Source organism: Aspergillus ochraceoroseus (genome assembly GCF_002846915.1).
Source record: "Aspergillus ochraceoroseus IBT 24754 chromosome Unknown P175scaffold_1, whole genome shotgun sequence".
In the NCBI taxonomy this organism is placed as follows: domain Eukaryota; kingdom Fungi; phylum Ascomycota; class Eurotiomycetes; order Eurotiales; family Aspergillaceae; genus Aspergillus; species Aspergillus ochraceoroseus.
In genome coordinates this window covers 5,622,190-5,639,029 of record NW_024468476.1, presented here as the reverse complement: position 1 = coordinate 5,639,029, position 16,840 = coordinate 5,622,190, and the positions used below count along the sequence as shown (strand labels likewise).

The window sequence follows — 16,840 nt, the reverse complement described above, 5'->3', positions numbered from 1 at the left end:
CTAATATGCGAGACTTAACGGCCGCAGAGGAACTGATTCCGGTCCGTTGTGCGCTAGGTAGTGATATGCAATAGCCCTCCCGGTCGATCGATGCAAGGACCAGTCAAGGGTGCAAGATTCAAGGGAGAAAAGACGTATTCACTACCTACACAAACGCCAATCGCTTGGCGAATTTAGCAGGCTGCTGAAATTTCGATTAAGCAACTATTCTGCTTAGGTGGACTTGTTCAGCTTCTTCTTGATCTCCGCTACCAGGTCGTCCTGCGACACCAGGAACCCTTCCTTTTCTGGGTGGCCGTCGGGCAATCCGAGCTCCTTGAGCTTGACCTTGCCCGCTGCCAACTCGTCCTCTCCCAGGATGACCGCGAGTGGCACCCCACCGGCCTCAGCCAGCTTGAATTGTTGTGGCAGTCTGGGCTTGACCGAGGGAGCAAACTCGGCCTTGATGCCAGCATTCCAGAGTTTATTGGCAACAGACATGCGTTCAGGGAGAAGTCCGGTAAATCCCTTTCCACCGAAAGCCATCACAAAGACATCAACCTCGCTAGCGCGAACGGTAGTGTTGCTTTCCTTCGCAGCCAGCTCCATTCGTGTTTTCATAATGGTGAAGATGCGGTCCACGCCAAAAGAAACGCCGACACAGGGGATCTGGCGCTTCTTGCTAAACATATTCACGAGGTCATCATAGCGTCCACCGGCGGCGATACTACCCACGCCGACATTAGGATCATCCGATTTATCTCCATTTGACTTGGATTTCTTCTTCTGGGACTGCTTGAACCCTTCTGCGGAGGAAAGAGGGGTAACGATCTCAAAGATCAAACCAGTGTAATAGTCCAGACCGCGAGCGAGCGAGAGATCGAAGGAGATCTTATCCGATACCTCGAAGGCATCCGTATACTTGAAGAGCAGCTCCATGTTTTCAATCCCCTTTTGAATATCTTCATTGGCAGAAAGCAGTTCGTCGGCCTTGAGGGTCTCGAGAACCTCGCGGCCACCGTTCAGCTTAACATATTCTCCGACTTTGTCGGCGACTTCAGGAGCAAGTCCTTTTTCTTCCATTTCCGCTTTGACTTGATCCCATGGTAGCTAGGCAAGTTAGCCAGCTGGGCTTCAGAAGAACACCACCACCACCACCACCACCACAACAACAACATACCTTATCCAGCTTATCAACCGCAGAACTAATTGTGCGGATCTTATCTTCGGGCACACCAGAGGCCGCGAACAAGCCGTCCAGAATTTTTCTGTGGTTGAGCTTAATTGTGATATAGTCGCGGAGGTCCAAAGCCTCAAACACGTCGACGATGATACGCAGGATCTCGGCGTCGGGGATCATAGGGTCGTAGGTGCCGGCAATATCGAAATCACACTGGAAAAACTCGCGCATGCGTCCCTTGGCAACTGCCTACCATCATCACCCTGATGCATTAGTCTTTCAAGGTGTCTCCCAACTCCATTGCGAAACGCAATCAATGCTTTTCCTTACCGGCTGATCTCGTCGGTAGACCTTGGCAATCTGGTATCGCTTAATGTGCTGTATAGAGGAGTTCATGGCGAGCCATCGTGCAAGGGGCACGGTCAAATCGTATCTTAGGGCGCAGTCCTCTCCGCCTTGGTCTGCCAGGTCGTAGATAAGACGAGAGTCCTCGCCGTATTTGCCCGCGAGGATTTCCTTCAACTCGAAGACAGGGGTGTCAAGGGGGGTACCGCCGTGGCGCTTGAAAACATCGGTGATGGCCTTGAAGATGGATTCCCTAATAGACAGAACGGAGACGAGTTAGTGAGTTCGGGGGTCAATCCCCCACTTCGGAGGGGTATTTCCATCCATGATCGTACCGAAGAATCATATCAGGACCCATCCCTTTTCACAAGTTAGCGATCAGAAACAAACCATTGCGGCATTGGGGAGGTCCTCTTACAATCTCTTGTGCCCTTGGGCGTCTTGAGCTGGAAGCTCATCTTGCTAGACTTCCCCTCCTTGGACGCCATATCTGTATAGTCCTCTGATTGAGGTGGAAAGGAGAGAGAATGAGATGGGCGGAAGAGAAGGGTTGACGCCGGGATTTCCCAGGGAGTCCGAATGGCAGTGCTTCGGAGGGTGCAGGGGCTAAGATGGCGGACAAGCTTGAGGGAAGAAGGCCAGAATAACGGCATGAAGGAATGAATATTGACACACTACTGGTGGTGGGGGGGAATTTGGACTGCACGGGAAAAAGTTTTTTCTCTTTCCAGAATTGAGTCAATTGTGGTTGAGTGGACTGCGCCACACAGCGGGGGGTACTAGCCACATCTCCACGTCTGATATACAGTATACAAAGTCTTCGAAGTAGATATATACTTAAGAGTACAGAAATAGGATTGATTTGGTTTACCTGGCGTAGGGTTACTCAAGCTGATTTAAATATTAGCGTCAGGGAAGGTCAAAAAAAAAGTAGTAGTCAAGAACAAGGCAAGAGAAGAAGAACAATTATCAAAAGAATAGAAAACGGGTGTTCTAGGATTGTTGCTTTTCCTTCCGTTCAAACTCTTTTCTCGCCTCAGCATTCAAAGGCTGGCTGGCATCGTATCCGACACTCTTCACAATGCCTAACCCCTTGGTCTTGCCCTCTCGGAAGAGCACTCGATCACCAGGAGCAAGAAATTCAGGGCGTTGCATGAACCGGAAAGCAACTAATGCACGATCTCCTGTCCGGATAAAAGGACGATCGATGTCGATGACGGAGCAAGTCTGGCTAACGGCACCGACATGAAGCATCGCCTGATATCTAGGTTTGATGGTAGTTGCATGGGACAGAATGAGAACTGTTCTCTCGTTAGCCCCCCCCAAAAAAAAACCAATGAAGAGGGAAAATATTGGGATGGAATACCTTCGGCAACAAACTCGCGGAAAACCTTGGGCGGCTGGTCCAACTTCTTGAGGACCACCATGCCCTTACGCACCTCTTTCCGCCGTACACGCTTCAAGGCAAAGGAGCCAGACTGGCCCGCAAAACAAGCGTTCACCTGGATCCGCTTGCGCTCGATTGACTTGATCGTGGTCGTGGTAAATTGGCCGAGGGAATCAGGTCCCACCAGAACGGAGTCACCCGCGTGGATCACCCCGGATTTCGCCACGCCGGACACCACCGTACCAACATGGGGGACCGAGAACGTGTCGTTGACCAAGAATTCAAAGGGCGCGTCAGGGTTGTATTGGCCGCGGTGAGGAAGAATATTCAAAAAAGTCCGGACAAGCTCCAGATTTTCTCCGGTGACATTGGAGACCTGAAAAATCGGACAGATCCGCTGGGTAACGAATTGGGCCGCCGTGTTAATAGTCTCCTCCATATCCTTCACAAAAATGGGGATCTTTCGCGCTCCAGGAGACTTGAGAATCTTGGTCAGTTGGGAAATCGTCTCCTGCAAGATCTGGGGCGGGCAGATATCGATCTTGGTGATGATAACCATGACGGGCACATTCAAGGCCAGAGCAATCCCCAGGTGCTCTTTGCTCATGCCGATCAGGCCGTTATTGGCGGCGACCATCAACAGACAGTAGTTCGGGTTGCTGCTCAGCATCCCAAACACGGTAGTCCGGAGATAACGCTCGTGGCCCGCCAAGTCAGAGAAGGCAATGACCTTGGCCGAGCGCTTCCCAATCTCTTCCCACGAGAGCTTGCGGCCCTGGGAGCTGCTTACAATCTCCCCATGGCTGTCGAACCCCATAATCTCCATCCCCACAGAGCTGGTTCGTCCACTTTCGATCTCATGTTTGTGGCGGAAAAGGTTCACGCGGGCCTTCCCACGGCCATCGTCTAGACCCCCCTTGACGAGGACTCCCAGCATGGTACTCTTGCCCGCGTCCACATTCCCCACGACGGCGACGCGAATCTCCGCCATTTCCTCCACGGTGTCCGCGGGCTGCCGGATCAGAATCTTGCCCCAGACCCCTTTTATTCGCTCGTTCTTGACGCGCGACTCTTCGGGGCCGCCCACATTGTAGGTCAGAAGGATGCGACAATGAGCTGGTAGAGAATCTGCAGCGTCGCGCAACCGTTGCAAAGCCGCCTTCCAGTTGTCCAGGTCAAAGGCCATCGACTCTCCGCCGTCTTCGAGGCCGAGATCGAAGATCGTCTCCCCATGGCCTTCATCAATGCGCGCCTGCAGAATCCCCGCGAGGACCTGCAGGTCTTCCTCGGGATGATCCCCTGTCCTCAGCAGAAGGTCCTTCAATCTCACAGTCTTCGGATCGTCAGACAGCCCTAACTGGTCTAGGATCTCTAGTTCAGCGTGATCCTCATGGGCGGGGGCTTCGCATCCAGGGGAGGCGGTGGTGGTGGTGGTGGTGGTGATGCCATTGTCAAGCAGGGCCAGATGAGCCGAGCGCTGCGACTGCTGCTTGTCGGCATATTCTGCGAATTCGCTGAGCGCCTGCGTACCAGATCGCCAGTTAGTGGATATTGGACAGTAGCAAGGAGGGGTAGAACGTGGAGAGACCCACGATTTCGCCTCTGCGCCGGTCCTCGACGGACGTTTTCGGACCCGCCGTTCTCATGAGGAGCAACTTCCAAGATACCTAAACTAATATATATATATATATATATATATGTAATATTGCCAAAGTTTAAACGGTCGGAAAAGAGGAGGATCGCCTGTGGCGGATTCAGACACGTATTCGTAGGATCATATTCCACTAAAAAGACAAAAACAGAGTAAGATAAAAGTTCAGAGGAGAGGAGTGAAGAGATCCAAGTCCAAGGAGAGAGGAAGAAAAAGGAAAGGGGAAGAGAAGAGACGAGTTAAATATAAGAGCAGGAGGTTGTTGGTGGAAGCTTTATCGATAGTTAGCCCGAGTTGACGTCTTTTGAGTCATCCACTATTCTGCCTTGGAGCCGCATTCTCGGCTGAGGACTCAATGAGAGCTGTGCCTTGCATACAATCGAACCTTCGGGTTACATTTGATCATGATGAGATAGTCAAAATCATCTATTTTCCATGTCTAAGTCAAGTCTGGCTGAGTCGTGAATATTACTCCGTATTATACCAGTTATTATTCCGCGGTCCGCTCTTGGAACATGTTCCCTGGGGAGAAAGATGCTAAATACTGTGTGCCCAAGAGTCTTGTGTGGTGATCGCCAGAATTCGTATCGTAGTCTCATGATCATGGCTTGGTGTAGGAGGAGAGGTCGTGATAGTAGAAGCGAACACCGCGTGATAACCACTGATTGCATATCCCATTACATCCCCCTCCCCCCCCAAAAAGAACAGAAAGAAAGAGAGAGAGAGAAGGAAATTAGGCCTGGGGGGAGATCAAGACGACAGAATCACCTGGAGTTGGGAATTAGCGGACGAAGCCTCGGACGGCAGCAGCACCACCAGCTGGGAGAGCATACCTCGCACAAACAACATTTCCTCCTGTTTCTTGATTGTCTAGAGTAACAAGGATGGAATTAATTAGTCTCTGGAATGGGAGAAGAACCAAGCCCCCCCCCCGGGCGCATCGGGAACCAACATACCCGGATTGTCTCTTGTTCATTCTCATCCTCCTCAACCACGTAAATGGTCTCCTCCACATCACCAAGGACAAGGTTACAGTGACTGTCATAGGCCTAAAATGAAAGAATGAGCAAAAGGAACATCCAGGATGACGAACCCCCTCCCAGCGGCGACCCACATGTAGGCGACCCTTGAGTTCACGATCTCCCCGCAGCTTCACGAAGACAATTTCATCGAGCGACAGGCGCACCAGATCCAAGGGCTCAGAGACGGAAGTTGAGCCAGCATCTTCTGTATCGGCCATGGTGACAGTGACAGAGGAAAAGAAAAGAGGTGAAGAGAATAGATGAAGAGGGGGAGGGGGGTGGAAATGAAACCTGGGTAATAAGGAGCTTTGCTTGCATGAAAAACGAAGGGGGAAAAAAAAAGGTACAGAAAGTCGACTGGGATAGTTACGTGCCAAGCCCGGTGAATCGCCCGTCATCACTCTCTCTCTCACTCTCTCTCTCCAGACACTGCATCAGTTGATGGTTTATTTCTCTGTGTTTAATATCATGGATAGTCCCCTTATCCTTGGTTCTTCTTTTCCCCCTTGAGTGTCTCTTGTCAGCTTTTTATCTGGATTCTTGCCTCTTAACTTCCCCAATGCGCGGGATACGCTATCTGGGCGGGAGTATAGCGCTATACTCTCCCTTTGGGCGCTTCTTAGCGTCAAACCCCACACAATCGTTAGTGAGATGGTATAGAGGTCGATCATCGTTCGCTGGTGAAATCGATGCCCGACGAGGCTTCCAGATTCGTGGACATCATCATGATGATGATAGTAGCAGAGATCTATATGTGCCGAGGGCGGGTACCTCAGAACCCATACGCGGGCTTCATGAACGGAGCGCTGAGACGCAGCTGGCTCGAGTCAAGGAGTTCTATGCGATCCTGCGGACGGCGCAACCGGACCTCGTTATGGCGGCCCTCCTGGATCCCACCTATGCAGAGCTTGTAGCGTCAATGCCGTCCAGTACGTTCACGGAAGCGTTCCATCTCCTCTCCCCTTCCTATTTTATCCTACACTACAGAGACAACTACCGACCGTTGCATCCCTATACCGTGGACGTGAAGCACTATCGACAGCTCCAGTCGATCTTCGATGGATTCGCAAAGAACATCACGGTGATCATTGGGATCAGGCGGTCGGGGGCCCACATGCTGGGTCGCGCTGAGTACATGCACCTGCTAGACTGTGCTAGATCGCTGGGGGATGCGCCTATGGCGGACCATATCTGGAATTCCATGAAGGAGGACGAGGTTGTCCCCGACGTGCAGTGCTATAATTACTACATGGAGGCGAAGGTCTGGCATTCCAGCTACGCGGGGATGGAGAAGTATCGTCTGCGCATGACACCTTATGCCTATCGGAAACGGCGATCGGAGTCTCCGCTTCCTGGATGGGAGGGCTACAGAACCGGTCGCTTGACCGTGCGGTCGGAGGTGCTGGGGATCTTCAACGAGATGATCGAGGCAGGGAACTCTGGGGATGAGGCCAGCTTCGTGAATCTGATCCTGGCATCCGGTCGCGCGGGCCATGTGCAGGCAATGAAACAAGTGTTGAAGACGGTTTGGAACGTCGACGTCGACCTGCTGAAGGACGCTCCAGACGAGTCCGAGAGACCACCGGCCACCAGGTTCGACCAGGGTTCACCACTCTGGCCGACCGAAAACCTCCTGTTTGCCATCGCACATGCCTTCGGAACGAATAACGATATCCCCGGCGCGTTGCGGGCCCTAGACTTTGTCGCCAGCTCCTATAATATCAAAATTACGACGAGGGTCTGGCTGGAGCTCTTCGAGAGAACGTTCGTCCTGTCCCGAAGCAGATTCGGTCCGGATTGGAAGCGGAACGCGCTGGGCAAGGTCTCGCATGAATTCTTAAACCAAGTGTACCAAACGATGATCCAGGCGCCGTTCTACGTCAAGCCTCAGGTGCAGACCTTCCGGATGCTAGCCAAGAGCGCGTGGACCCGGCAACGCTATCGTGAGTTCCACCGGCACATGTGCGACGCATACGCGATCATGAAAGAGACACGGCGGCAGCGAAAGGTCTCCCGGAGCGCAGTCGAAGCCTACCTCAAGGAACACCAGCACGCGGAGGGCCAGCAGCGGCTGCCTTCCCTTCTGCAAACGCGCGCTTTCGCGGATGCCGTGCACACCTACGACACCCTTCGCATCCAAGTGTTCCAACAAACCACCACCTTGGAGCGGCTTGCAAGACTCCTCCTGATCCAAACCCGATGGACCGGCCGCGACAATCTCGCCTGGGAACGGCAGCTTCTCCCACGAGCGCTCGAAGAATGGAAAGACTTTCTCCCCGAGACCTTCGTCTTCCCCATCTCCACGGGGCTCGTCGCCTTCCAAGGCGCAACCCGCTGGGGCGGACACCAAGTGAAAGCCAAACCCCTCCTCCAAGTCCGGCGACCTTACCTCGGAAGCGAAGACGACGTCAACCTCGACAGGGACGCCGGAGAAATCGAAGACGAGCTCATTTGGGCCCGGTGGCGCGATCGTACCCCTCGGCACGAGCGGCTGCACCTCCCGGCCCTCAACCGCCTCTTTGAATCCATCCGCATCGAGCCTCCTCCTCCTCCTCCTCCTCCCTCCTCTTATGACGACGACGAAGCCCTGTTCGCTCTGGACCTGGAGGACGTCCGTGAATCCGAGTACATCCGCAAAGCCCACGAAGCCCCGGCACCCGTGTCCCCGAAGCATGAATGGGACCCGACGTATGCACGACAGGCCAAGCACGAGGAATTCCTGCATACGTTTGGTGTCCCGCAGGTTATTCTGACTTGATTGACCCCCGTCTCCAACATTCTCTCTTAGCGTTTTGTTTCTTTTCCACGCCACCCGCTGGTTGCATTTCTCTCTGATACCCCCCCCCCCCCCCCTATCCTCTCTATGGTGAGACCTCATCCCGTGAAGAAGCCAGCTGCATATCTGATCTTTGAAGCGATGTAATGTACAAAAAAAAAAAAAAATTTGATCTTAATTGGCAAACAGGAGGAGGGCTCTCTCTCTCTGTCTCTCGTATCGTCCATCTACTAAATTGCTTGTGTGTGTGTGTGTTTGTGTTTCCTGTAAAAGTCATTGAGATTATGCTATGCAAAAAATAGCAAATGCATCTATCTCACAGTACAGTACCCTAGGTAGTTACTAGTTACTCAGTCGTAGCATTGGATTGGCTAATTCTGGTCTTGTAGCTTTAATAGGTACCGTGCCTACTATCTTATATACTTGTATATACTTTATATAGTATTGTACAGTAATCTCAGAGCTAACTCGGGTGAGGGGATAATCTAGTATAGTATAGTATAGTATAGTATGCAGTTACAAACCTGCGTGCTGGTGAGAGACGTATAGGGAAATCCTCAGGCACTACCTCGGGACTATATATATATATATATATATCATACACTCTCCCTCCGCAAATCATTCACAACCATATACCGCCCAATGGTAATCCACCCCCAGCGAAACCAAACCATCTGGCTCTTATGCGCTGAAACCATCGCCGACTGTGCGGTCATCCATTCGCCCACCGAACTCACGAATAGCATGCGAGACGGCGAGTCGTCCTTACCGCCGCGACTGCTCGGCCCGCGAGAACCGACAAGACCCCCGAATACGGCGTCCAGTGCGCCCTGGACCATGGTAAGCGGGGCGTCGAGAACCCCGATGTATTTTCGAGGCAGGCTGGTGGTGGTGAGCGTGTACAAGGCCACCGGGCACGAAACGCCGGGCTTGTCTTTCATGAGGAGGCGGAGGAATTGCACTGCGCCGTGGTAGAGCGAGCGGTGGTTAGGGTGATTGCTTATGCCGTGGGCGTCGAAAGTAAGGAGGACGTCGATTGTTGCGGGGGGCGGGGTGTCGGCGCCTTGGGCGGCGCCGCCGGTGGTTCGTTTTCGAAATGCAGAAGAGGAAGTGGTAGTGTTGCTGCTGTCATCAGGGGTAAATGCGGAGGCGAGCAGGGCAGCAACGTCGTTCGTCGACCATTCCGTTGCCATGCTGTCTGGGAATCGCGAGGGCTCGTCGATGACGAAGACATCGGATTCGCTGCGCAGGCCGAGGCGCATGGCGGATGTCTTGAGTTCTTGTTTGCGGATGTGGCCGAGGCCGTCGGCGTCTCCTGTCAGAATATTTATGTTAGTTTTGGGAGGCGTTGGGGGTGTGAGGCGGGAAGGAATACCAGTACTCAGACACAGAATCTTGAGATGATTTCCTAGCTCGGGCTTCGTCAGGGAAAGCACTGTTGGCGCAAAGAACATAGCTTCATCGTCAGGGTGAGCGATCAGGAGGCATATTCTCTTATTGTAAAGGCGGGGGAATGTCCGAGCGAAAGGCGAGGATGTCGTTGAGGATAAGGTCCAGAAGAAGAACAGCGCCGCGATTGCGAACCCCAAAGAAACCAACGTTTGGGGAGACATAGCACCCAGAATCTGGTCCCGCACTGAGGTCTCCGGTGACGCAACGCAACGCAAGATCAATTGTGGAGTCTGATCGAGACGAAGCGACTCGAGGGATCAAAGATATCGGATCAATGCGGGGAGCCAAGTTGGCATCCCACCTCCGCCGCTAATTGTTCTGCGATTCGTCGAGGAGACAAGTATTCATAGGACAGAGATTAAATTGATTCGCTATGAGCTGTCGCATTGAGCATTTTGGCAGTAATTGAGGCCACGATGAACCAGCAAGAAGACACGGTGGCATGATGGAACGGGGAGTGTGAACATCCGCAGCTGTTTCATTTGACGATCTCCAGAGCTTCGCGGGCGTCACCACGTGACATTCCACGAACCCCATAACTATTAGGGGGGTGTTATATATCACTATATTAGGGGACCCTTGAACCAATATCATTTTGTAGTGTAGTGGTATTTCTGACAACACCCTGATTCAGTGCGAATCATAGATCATATCATGTATCCAATATCAAAGAATGGCTATTAATTGGATCTCCAGGCAAGAACTATACCTAGGTACCTAGAAACCCTAACCCTAACCCTAATATATATCAAAGTAACTACTAGTTAGTTAGGCTGACTCCGGAATAAGCAATGGGAATAGCTTCAGTTCAGGTCCAAATAGGAACGTTCGATTACCTAAAGAATTGAACGAGGATTTAAGGCTGGCTATTCCCAGCTACCCGTTCCCGAGGGCAAGTTCAATCAGAGCCCCGGTATTGCGACAAGTCCAGCAATAACTTGCCTGTAGTTCGTGACGGTCTGAAACGTGTTAGCGGTGTTGTATCATGTCTCCTAAATCCATAGTAATGGATTTCGCGCAGTCTTTCCAGGTGAGGAAAGTCATGAGTCGTGAGAGTTATCAAGCTGCTCCACTCTGCTTTTTACATCGTACCTAGGAGGTAGTCTAGATCCAGCCGACCAGCAGCAATATGATTGATTCTATAACGAAGAGCCGCTTTGTCTAGAGGGATGTAAATTGCGCCCTGAAGCTGGACGGCTGCCGCGGAGGCCGTATAATTATATCAAAGGGAACTCCCGGATTACCCCAGAAGCCTAACAAATGAAGCAACTATTCTTGATCCGGGGAATCCAGTCCAAGAGACAAGTGTGTATAGCATCGACCTCGGTGGGAAATTCCCTGCCCGGAATCCTCCGCCCGAACGTCCAAATTGAGCGGGGGATTTTCGGGGATTTTAAATTGGCATCGACAGATGGTGCGATTTTTCTTACCTCATCGTTGTCTGTAGAATTTGAGGAGTTCGGAGAAGGTGTCATGACCCCTCGGAATGATTGGTTGAAAACTTCAACCCCTTTTGGTTCCCAAAGGGGAGCGACAAGAGGCGTGCCGGGTCCATCGCGAGCCATAGGTTCCCGCCCTAAGGCCGAAAGGTGTACACAGCATTGCGAGAAGGGGGGCGTTTTGGCCCTGATTTCCCGTGGAAAAAAAGGTCCAATTATCGCATCTAAATTCCGATGCGTATTTTTCCGTCGACAAAACGGGGTGTGCTCGATTCGATGTACTGTGTGTAATGTGTATGAGATGAAGGTCAGTGCTTCTTCTTCTACAGACAGTCTTCCCGCGCCGGGTAAAGTTTTGACCCATCCCATCCCAAGTCCCGGCGGTGACTCCATCCTCGGCGTTGTGTACCTAAAAAAAAAAGAGGTAGTGGACGGCGAAAGCCCCTCCCGAAAGAGGAAGTTCAGCGCCCAGGTGTGGATAGGCGATTGAAGCTACGGTCGCAATCTATTTCCGAATGATGATACTAATTTTATGACGGATGAGCCTGTACTTACTTGAATCAACATACACCTAGGTACGGAGTAAATGATAGGATCAACCCCCGGAACGATTCAAGTTTGAAATGGTATTTTAGTTAGGGAAGGTACTTAAGAGGGATTATGAATCATGGATATAAATCATGGATATAAATCATGGATATAAATCATGGATATGAATCATGAATATGAATCCGTCCCGCGCATCGATATCTGGATCTCATGGCCTGATGATTTGATCAACACTTCCCGTTCTAGCGCCCTCGATGTCCTCGGGAGCCCGACGTTAATTGATGAAGTACGGAGTAGAGTGATTCATGGGCTGATGGACTTGCTTCATTCGTTCGGCTCCCGACGTCTGGGGTCCCTCATCCCATTCCGGATCTACGGCGATCTTGAAAAGATTCAAAGGATTCAAAGGAATACTAACAACCAAATAATAATAATAATAATAATAATAATAATAATAATTACGATATTATTACCAGGGAATCCAAACCTTGAAGCTCACATGCTTTGGTTACTGGTACCTAATGAACATGCAGTGGTCACAGTTGCTTCCAATGAGTGGCACTGGGGAGGGTCCTGTTAGGTAATAAGTATAAAGAGGATGCATAACTATTCGTCAGAATGGGCATATTCTGCCAAAAGTAGAAGGGAAAAAAATATATATATATCCAAACGCTCTGACCACTACCCAGAACATTATTATTTGATTGTTTTGTTTTGTACCTAATCTTCATATAAACACTCTATACAGGTATATATTGTCATATATTCCCTTTCTTCCGTTGAGTCACGTGTTCTCTCCTTGTGGTCTTTTCATCATTTGGGCTGCCAACAGCATCACTCCAAACAAGATAGATAGGATGATGCAATGCCCCGCAACGTGCTAATTGCCTGCAGTGCGGGGAAATCTGGCCCCGATGACTGTGATCCCAAAAATACTGCAATTTCCTGAGTTCCTCCCACCAAAAGGTCTCGTCAGCGAGGTTCTACCGTTCTAGCGCTGTATATTGCCAGCCTTGCCCGAACAAGGCAATTGCGAGGAGACTGGACTGTAACATCATATCATAATCAGCTGGCGCAAGAATCCGACGGCATTCCGTGCGGGTTCCCTGAACCTAAAACTACCTGGTTTGTCTGATTTTGGGAAAGGAGGATTTTTTTTTTTGTTTTCCGTCTCTTGCCTTTTTTCCGTCTCCTGTCTCTTTTTTTTTTTTTCTTGTTCCGTTGGTGGGGCCCGGAAACCTGTGGGTCAAGGAACCTTCCATAATTGTAAAAATATCGAAGAGCGAAAAAAAAAAGAGGGTGTCGTCCAGGGAAATGCTTAGCTTAGCGTCATGGATCCTTAGGAAAATATCCCTCTTTGGATAAAGTGGCATCACGGATCCAGAGGATCTCCAACTAGTGCCGAAATTTCGAACTGTATGGTATGGTATACCTGGGAAACCGTGCTGGTCACGGATCGTACAGCCCAAGAGTACGCCACACCGCCCAAGTAATGGAGGTATCCAAGGCTATGATTCCTCCACGTGAGAGCTTGATGACAAGACAACAGCTGACCTTCTAGACAAAATAACGAAGGATGTCTTGTCTACGGAGTAGTCAGGCGGTAAAAAAAAAAAAAAGAAGAATGGTCTGCTCTTTCATAAGATGTTTCTCGTCTCGTATAATATTACTAATTCATTGCGTTGGGAAATCCTTACCCAAGAGCCTGAGCAATTCTCATCTCCGTACTTACATAGGTACCAACTGTACCTAGGTACCTATAATGTACTTCGGGACGTGCCAGCTTTTAGGCGTGTCATGATAATAATGGACAGGCATGGATTGTAGCCCAATCATCGCAGGAATTGACTCGGATAGAAAGCAACTAGAACCTCTTAGTTCAACAATGACAACATTCTCAGATCATCGGACGAACAGTCTAGCCTTGAACACGCGGAACCAAGGGTCCCTTCCATTCCCAAGTCATAAGTAGGAAGGATCACGCAACCTTCTTCCAGGGCAGTTCCGAAAGGGACTTATGTCCCCACCAAGTTCTGGCATTGTGACCAAGTAACTCTTGTCTGTACGGTGAGTCACTTGCGCACAGGCGTCAAAAGCAGCATTTCTGCAAGAAGGCTTGACATCTGTCCCACCTCTATAGGTTAATCTGGCCCGATTTATCGCACTCCGGAGGTACTCGACTCAGCCATTAGAACTGTCTAGAGGGATGTGGATAGTTAGACCATTCAGTACATTTGTTTAAAATAGTGATCTTCAAAGCATTTATGGCCGTGATAGACTACCTGAAGAACACGCAGAACAACGAACATTGAAAATTCCCACGGGGTGGCCAGCTGAAATGGTATTGTTACGTATGGAAAGGGCTTGGTACTGGTATTGGTAAGGCTTCTTTTCTTTTTTTTTTTTTTTTTTTCTGCCCCGCTCACTGGTGGGCACTTATCCACTTGTGGTGGCCAGACCAGGAAAAAATTCGTACCTGTTACATATGAGAATCTCCTAGAAAAAAAAAAAAAACTACAAGAGAAGGCACAAGCTGATTGTAAGGTTTCTGGTTCATACAAATGGACTGTGTCGCCTGCATTCCAGAGTATGCTTTCCTCTTTCCATTCTTCCTTCCTATCTTCAGACTACTATTGATCGCATCTCTCCCATCTACCCCTCAACCTATACTACCTCCATCTTAGCTATACCTCTCCCACTACCACGCTGCGCTTGTCAAGATATACCCTCACCTGCCTGAAGCATCAACCTTGACCAGCATCTCCACTACCTCAAAACCACTGTCCTAGTACGGACTCAGTCTACAGGTAATCTACGAGCGGTAGTTCTGGTTGTCTCATCATCAATCGGCAATTATTAAGACTTTGGCCGGTCCCGCGCCGTCTATCTTGACTCAACCGACTTGAGTCACAACCTGTCATAATGCCGGGCCGTCTTCTTTCCAGTTTGGTCTGGCACTCTGGCTCTCATCACTCCATCTCCTCTCATTCAAACAACTCTTCCACGTCTTCCGTAAACGAAGTCCCACACAGCACAGTTCCTTCCAAGAAGCACCTGACCCACTCCCATACTGACGGAACACACTCTCCGGAGCGCCGTCTGTCTTTCTCCATGGACCACTTCATCCACACCTACAGAGACCACCACAGCAAGGAAAAGCGCCGGGCCCATGGACGGTCATCCCGCTCGAAGGAGCGTGCTGGTCATGATGAGGACGCAGCTCCCTCAGCAAAGTTGGATGTCATTGTCGAGTCTCCTCCACTGGTCTGCTACGGAACTCCCGACAACTCTACTGGTGCTCTATTTTCTGGGCGCTTGAGGGTTACCATCCCTGAAGCTGCAGGCATGGTTACCCTGGACAAGTTTGATATGCGCCTGGTTATGAAGAAGACTACCAAGAAGCCAGTCTCGAGGGACTGCCCTGACTGCGCCTCCCGTACGGAAGAGCTGACCAACTGGAACTTCTTGACCGAGTCCATTCACCTCAAGACTGGCGACCACGATTTTCCGTTCAGCTACTTGTTCCCAGGCAACTTGCCCGCGTCCTGCAATGGCTCCCTTGGTAAGGTCGAGTACTCCCTCGAAGCCCACGCACGCAACACTTCCGGCGAAGATTACAGCTTCACCATGCCCCTGCAAATGAAGCGCGCCCTTCTTCCTGGCAATGACAAATCTTCCATCCGCATCTTCCCTCCCACCAATCTCACCGGCCGCATTGTGCTTCCATCCGTTGTTCACCCCATTGGCACCTTCCCTGTCCAGATGACCTTGAGCGGAGTTTTGGACAAGGGCGACGATACTCAGACTCGCTGGCGACTGCGCAAGATGATGTGGAGAATCGAGGAACATCAGAAAATCGTCTCTACCGCATGCCCCAAGCACACTCACAAAATTGGCGGAGAGGGCAAGGGCGTTTTACATCAGGAAACCCGAATCATCGGCCACAATGAAGAAAAGGATGGCTGGAAAACCGATTTCGACACCGCGGGCGGCGAGATCAGCATGCAGTTCGAAGCAAACATCAACCCTGCCTCCAACCCGATATGCGATCTGGAGGCTCCGAACGGGTTGGAAGCGAAACACAACCTAGTGATCGAATTGATCGTTGCGGAGGAATTCTGCCCCAACCGCAACACCCGACTCATCACACCCACTGGCGCAGCACGCGTTCTTCGAATGCAGTTTAATCTTCACGTCACCGAGAGAAGTGGACTCGGCATTAGCTGGGATGAGGAGATGCCACCTGTCTACGAGGATGTTCCCGCCAGCCCCCCTGGATACACTATGCTGGGCGGGAACAGTACCATCGAAGATTACACTGGGTCTCCACTGCCTCTCCCCGACGGTGACGGACTGGAGCGAATGGAGTCTCTTCGATTGGACAGTGCATCGACACATTCCTCTGCCCACTCCTCTACCCACTCCTCTACCCACTCCTCTCGTGGTCACGGCCGAATCACCACCGATGACCTCACCACCGAACCGGAGGAGTTCGGAAATAGAAACCGAGCTCCATCTCTAGACTCGTGAACTTCTTCTTTGACATACAACTCTAATTACATCGACAACATCATAATCATACCAGGCTCCGGAGTCCGGCCTGCATGAGTTTACGAACCTTACGAACGGGATGACTACAAAGGAAAAAAAAAAAAAAAAAAAAAAGACTGTCCTCATTCACACTTTGCTAAAAATCCACGGGCTCTTTCATTTGGTTTTGAGATTATTCTATTTACTATTTCCAGCGGCGCGAGTTTTCGTATTGGAACCAAAAAGTCTACCCTTGCTCACATCGATTTGGCATTTCCCCCTTTTCCTATGTTGTATTGCTGGGTGGAAAAAATTCCTTTTACATGATACCCATCAACCCGTGGTTTTGATTCTGTTTTTTCTTTTGGCTCAACCTCGTGTGCTCAGTGTCAATCATGATCCAAGACATCGGTACTTACTTTAATAATAATACGGCATTAGACCAAAACATCTATAATGATTCTCCAGTATTTTCACTTTTCCATGTCAGTATCCACCATGTAGCTGCAGGTGAGGCGGAGAAGGGACCA

The 16,840-nt window shown here is 50.6% G+C and overlaps 8 protein-coding genes across 8 annotated transcripts; 3 read left to right on the top strand and 5 right to left on the bottom strand.

Moving 5' to 3' along the window:
• Window positions 1-213: 213 nt before the first annotated feature.
• P175DRAFT_0426271 (histidine--tRNA ligase) lies at window positions 214-2,157 on the bottom strand (the record flags this gene model as incomplete). The annotated part of the gene is made up of 5 exons (XM_040893154.1): window positions 214-1,089; window positions 1,160-1,408; window positions 1,490-1,757; window positions 1,840-1,864; window positions 1,923-2,157. The coding sequence occupies 5 exons, from the start codon at window positions 2,155-2,157 to the stop codon at window positions 214-216; spliced, it is 1,653 nt and encodes a 550-aa protein (XP_040756934.1).
• A 340-nt stretch (window positions 2,158-2,497) lies between these two features.
• P175DRAFT_0427385 (putative GTP binding protein (GTPBP1)) lies at window positions 2,498-4,537 on the bottom strand (the record flags this gene model as incomplete). Its single annotated transcript, XM_040893238.1, has 3 exons — window positions 2,498-2,805; window positions 2,871-4,413; window positions 4,484-4,537. 3 exons carry the CDS (start codon window positions 4,535-4,537, stop codon window positions 2,498-2,500), a joined length of 1,905 nt encoding a protein of 634 aa, XP_040756933.1.
• Window positions 4,538-5,275: 738 nt separating this feature from the next.
• P175DRAFT_0427963 (U4/U6-U5 snRNP complex subunit LSM3) lies at window positions 5,276-5,782 on the bottom strand (the record flags this gene model as incomplete). Its single annotated transcript, XM_040893281.1, has 4 exons — window positions 5,276-5,310; window positions 5,376-5,412; window positions 5,499-5,591; window positions 5,657-5,782. The coding sequence occupies 4 exons, from the start codon at window positions 5,780-5,782 to the stop codon at window positions 5,276-5,278; spliced, it is 291 nt and encodes a 96-aa protein (XP_040756932.1).
• Window positions 5,783-6,438: 656 nt separating this feature from the next.
• P175DRAFT_0490574 (uncharacterized protein) lies at window positions 6,439-8,322 on the top strand (the record flags this gene model as incomplete). Its single annotated transcript, XM_040895801.1, has 1 exon — window positions 6,439-8,322. One exon carries the CDS (start codon window positions 6,439-6,441, stop codon window positions 8,320-8,322), a length of 1,884 nt encoding a protein of 627 aa, XP_040756931.1.
• A 614-nt stretch (window positions 8,323-8,936) lies between these two features.
• Window positions 8,937-9,953, bottom strand: P175DRAFT_0427880 (PIG-L family deacetylase; the record flags this gene model as incomplete). The annotated part of the gene is made up of 2 exons (XM_040893272.1): window positions 8,937-9,655; window positions 9,716-9,953. The coding sequence occupies 2 exons, from the start codon at window positions 9,951-9,953 to the stop codon at window positions 8,937-8,939; spliced, it is 957 nt and encodes a 318-aa protein (XP_040756930.1).
• A 715-nt stretch (window positions 9,954-10,668) lies between these two features.
• On the bottom strand, window positions 10,669-11,357 carry P175DRAFT_0529094 (uncharacterized protein; the record flags this gene model as incomplete). The annotated part of the gene is made up of 3 exons (XM_040899659.1): window positions 10,669-10,751; window positions 10,885-10,989; window positions 11,051-11,357. 3 exons carry the CDS (start codon window positions 11,355-11,357, stop codon window positions 10,669-10,671), a joined length of 495 nt encoding a protein of 164 aa, XP_040756929.1.
• Window positions 11,358-11,829: 472 nt separating this feature from the next.
• Window positions 11,830-12,479, top strand: P175DRAFT_082656 (uncharacterized protein). Its single transcript, XM_040901111.1, has one exon. It carries the CDS (start codon window positions 11,938-11,940, stop codon window positions 12,358-12,360), a length of 423 nt encoding a protein of 140 aa, XP_040756928.1. The 5' UTR covers window positions 11,830-11,937; the 3' UTR covers window positions 12,361-12,479.
• Window positions 12,480-14,702: 2,223 nt separating this feature from the next.
• Window positions 14,703-16,310, top strand: P175DRAFT_0429835 (alpha-arrestin; the record flags this gene model as incomplete). Its single annotated transcript, XM_040893388.1, has 1 exon — window positions 14,703-16,310. The coding sequence occupies one exon, from the start codon at window positions 14,703-14,705 to the stop codon at window positions 16,308-16,310; it is 1,608 nt and encodes a 535-aa protein (XP_040756927.1).
• Window positions 16,311-16,840: the final 530 nt, after the last annotated feature.

Coding starts and splice junctions, on each gene's coding strand:
- P175DRAFT_082656 (XM_040901111.1), top strand. CDS start 11,938: ATGGATATGAATCATGAATATGAATCCGTCCCGCGCATCGATATCTGG.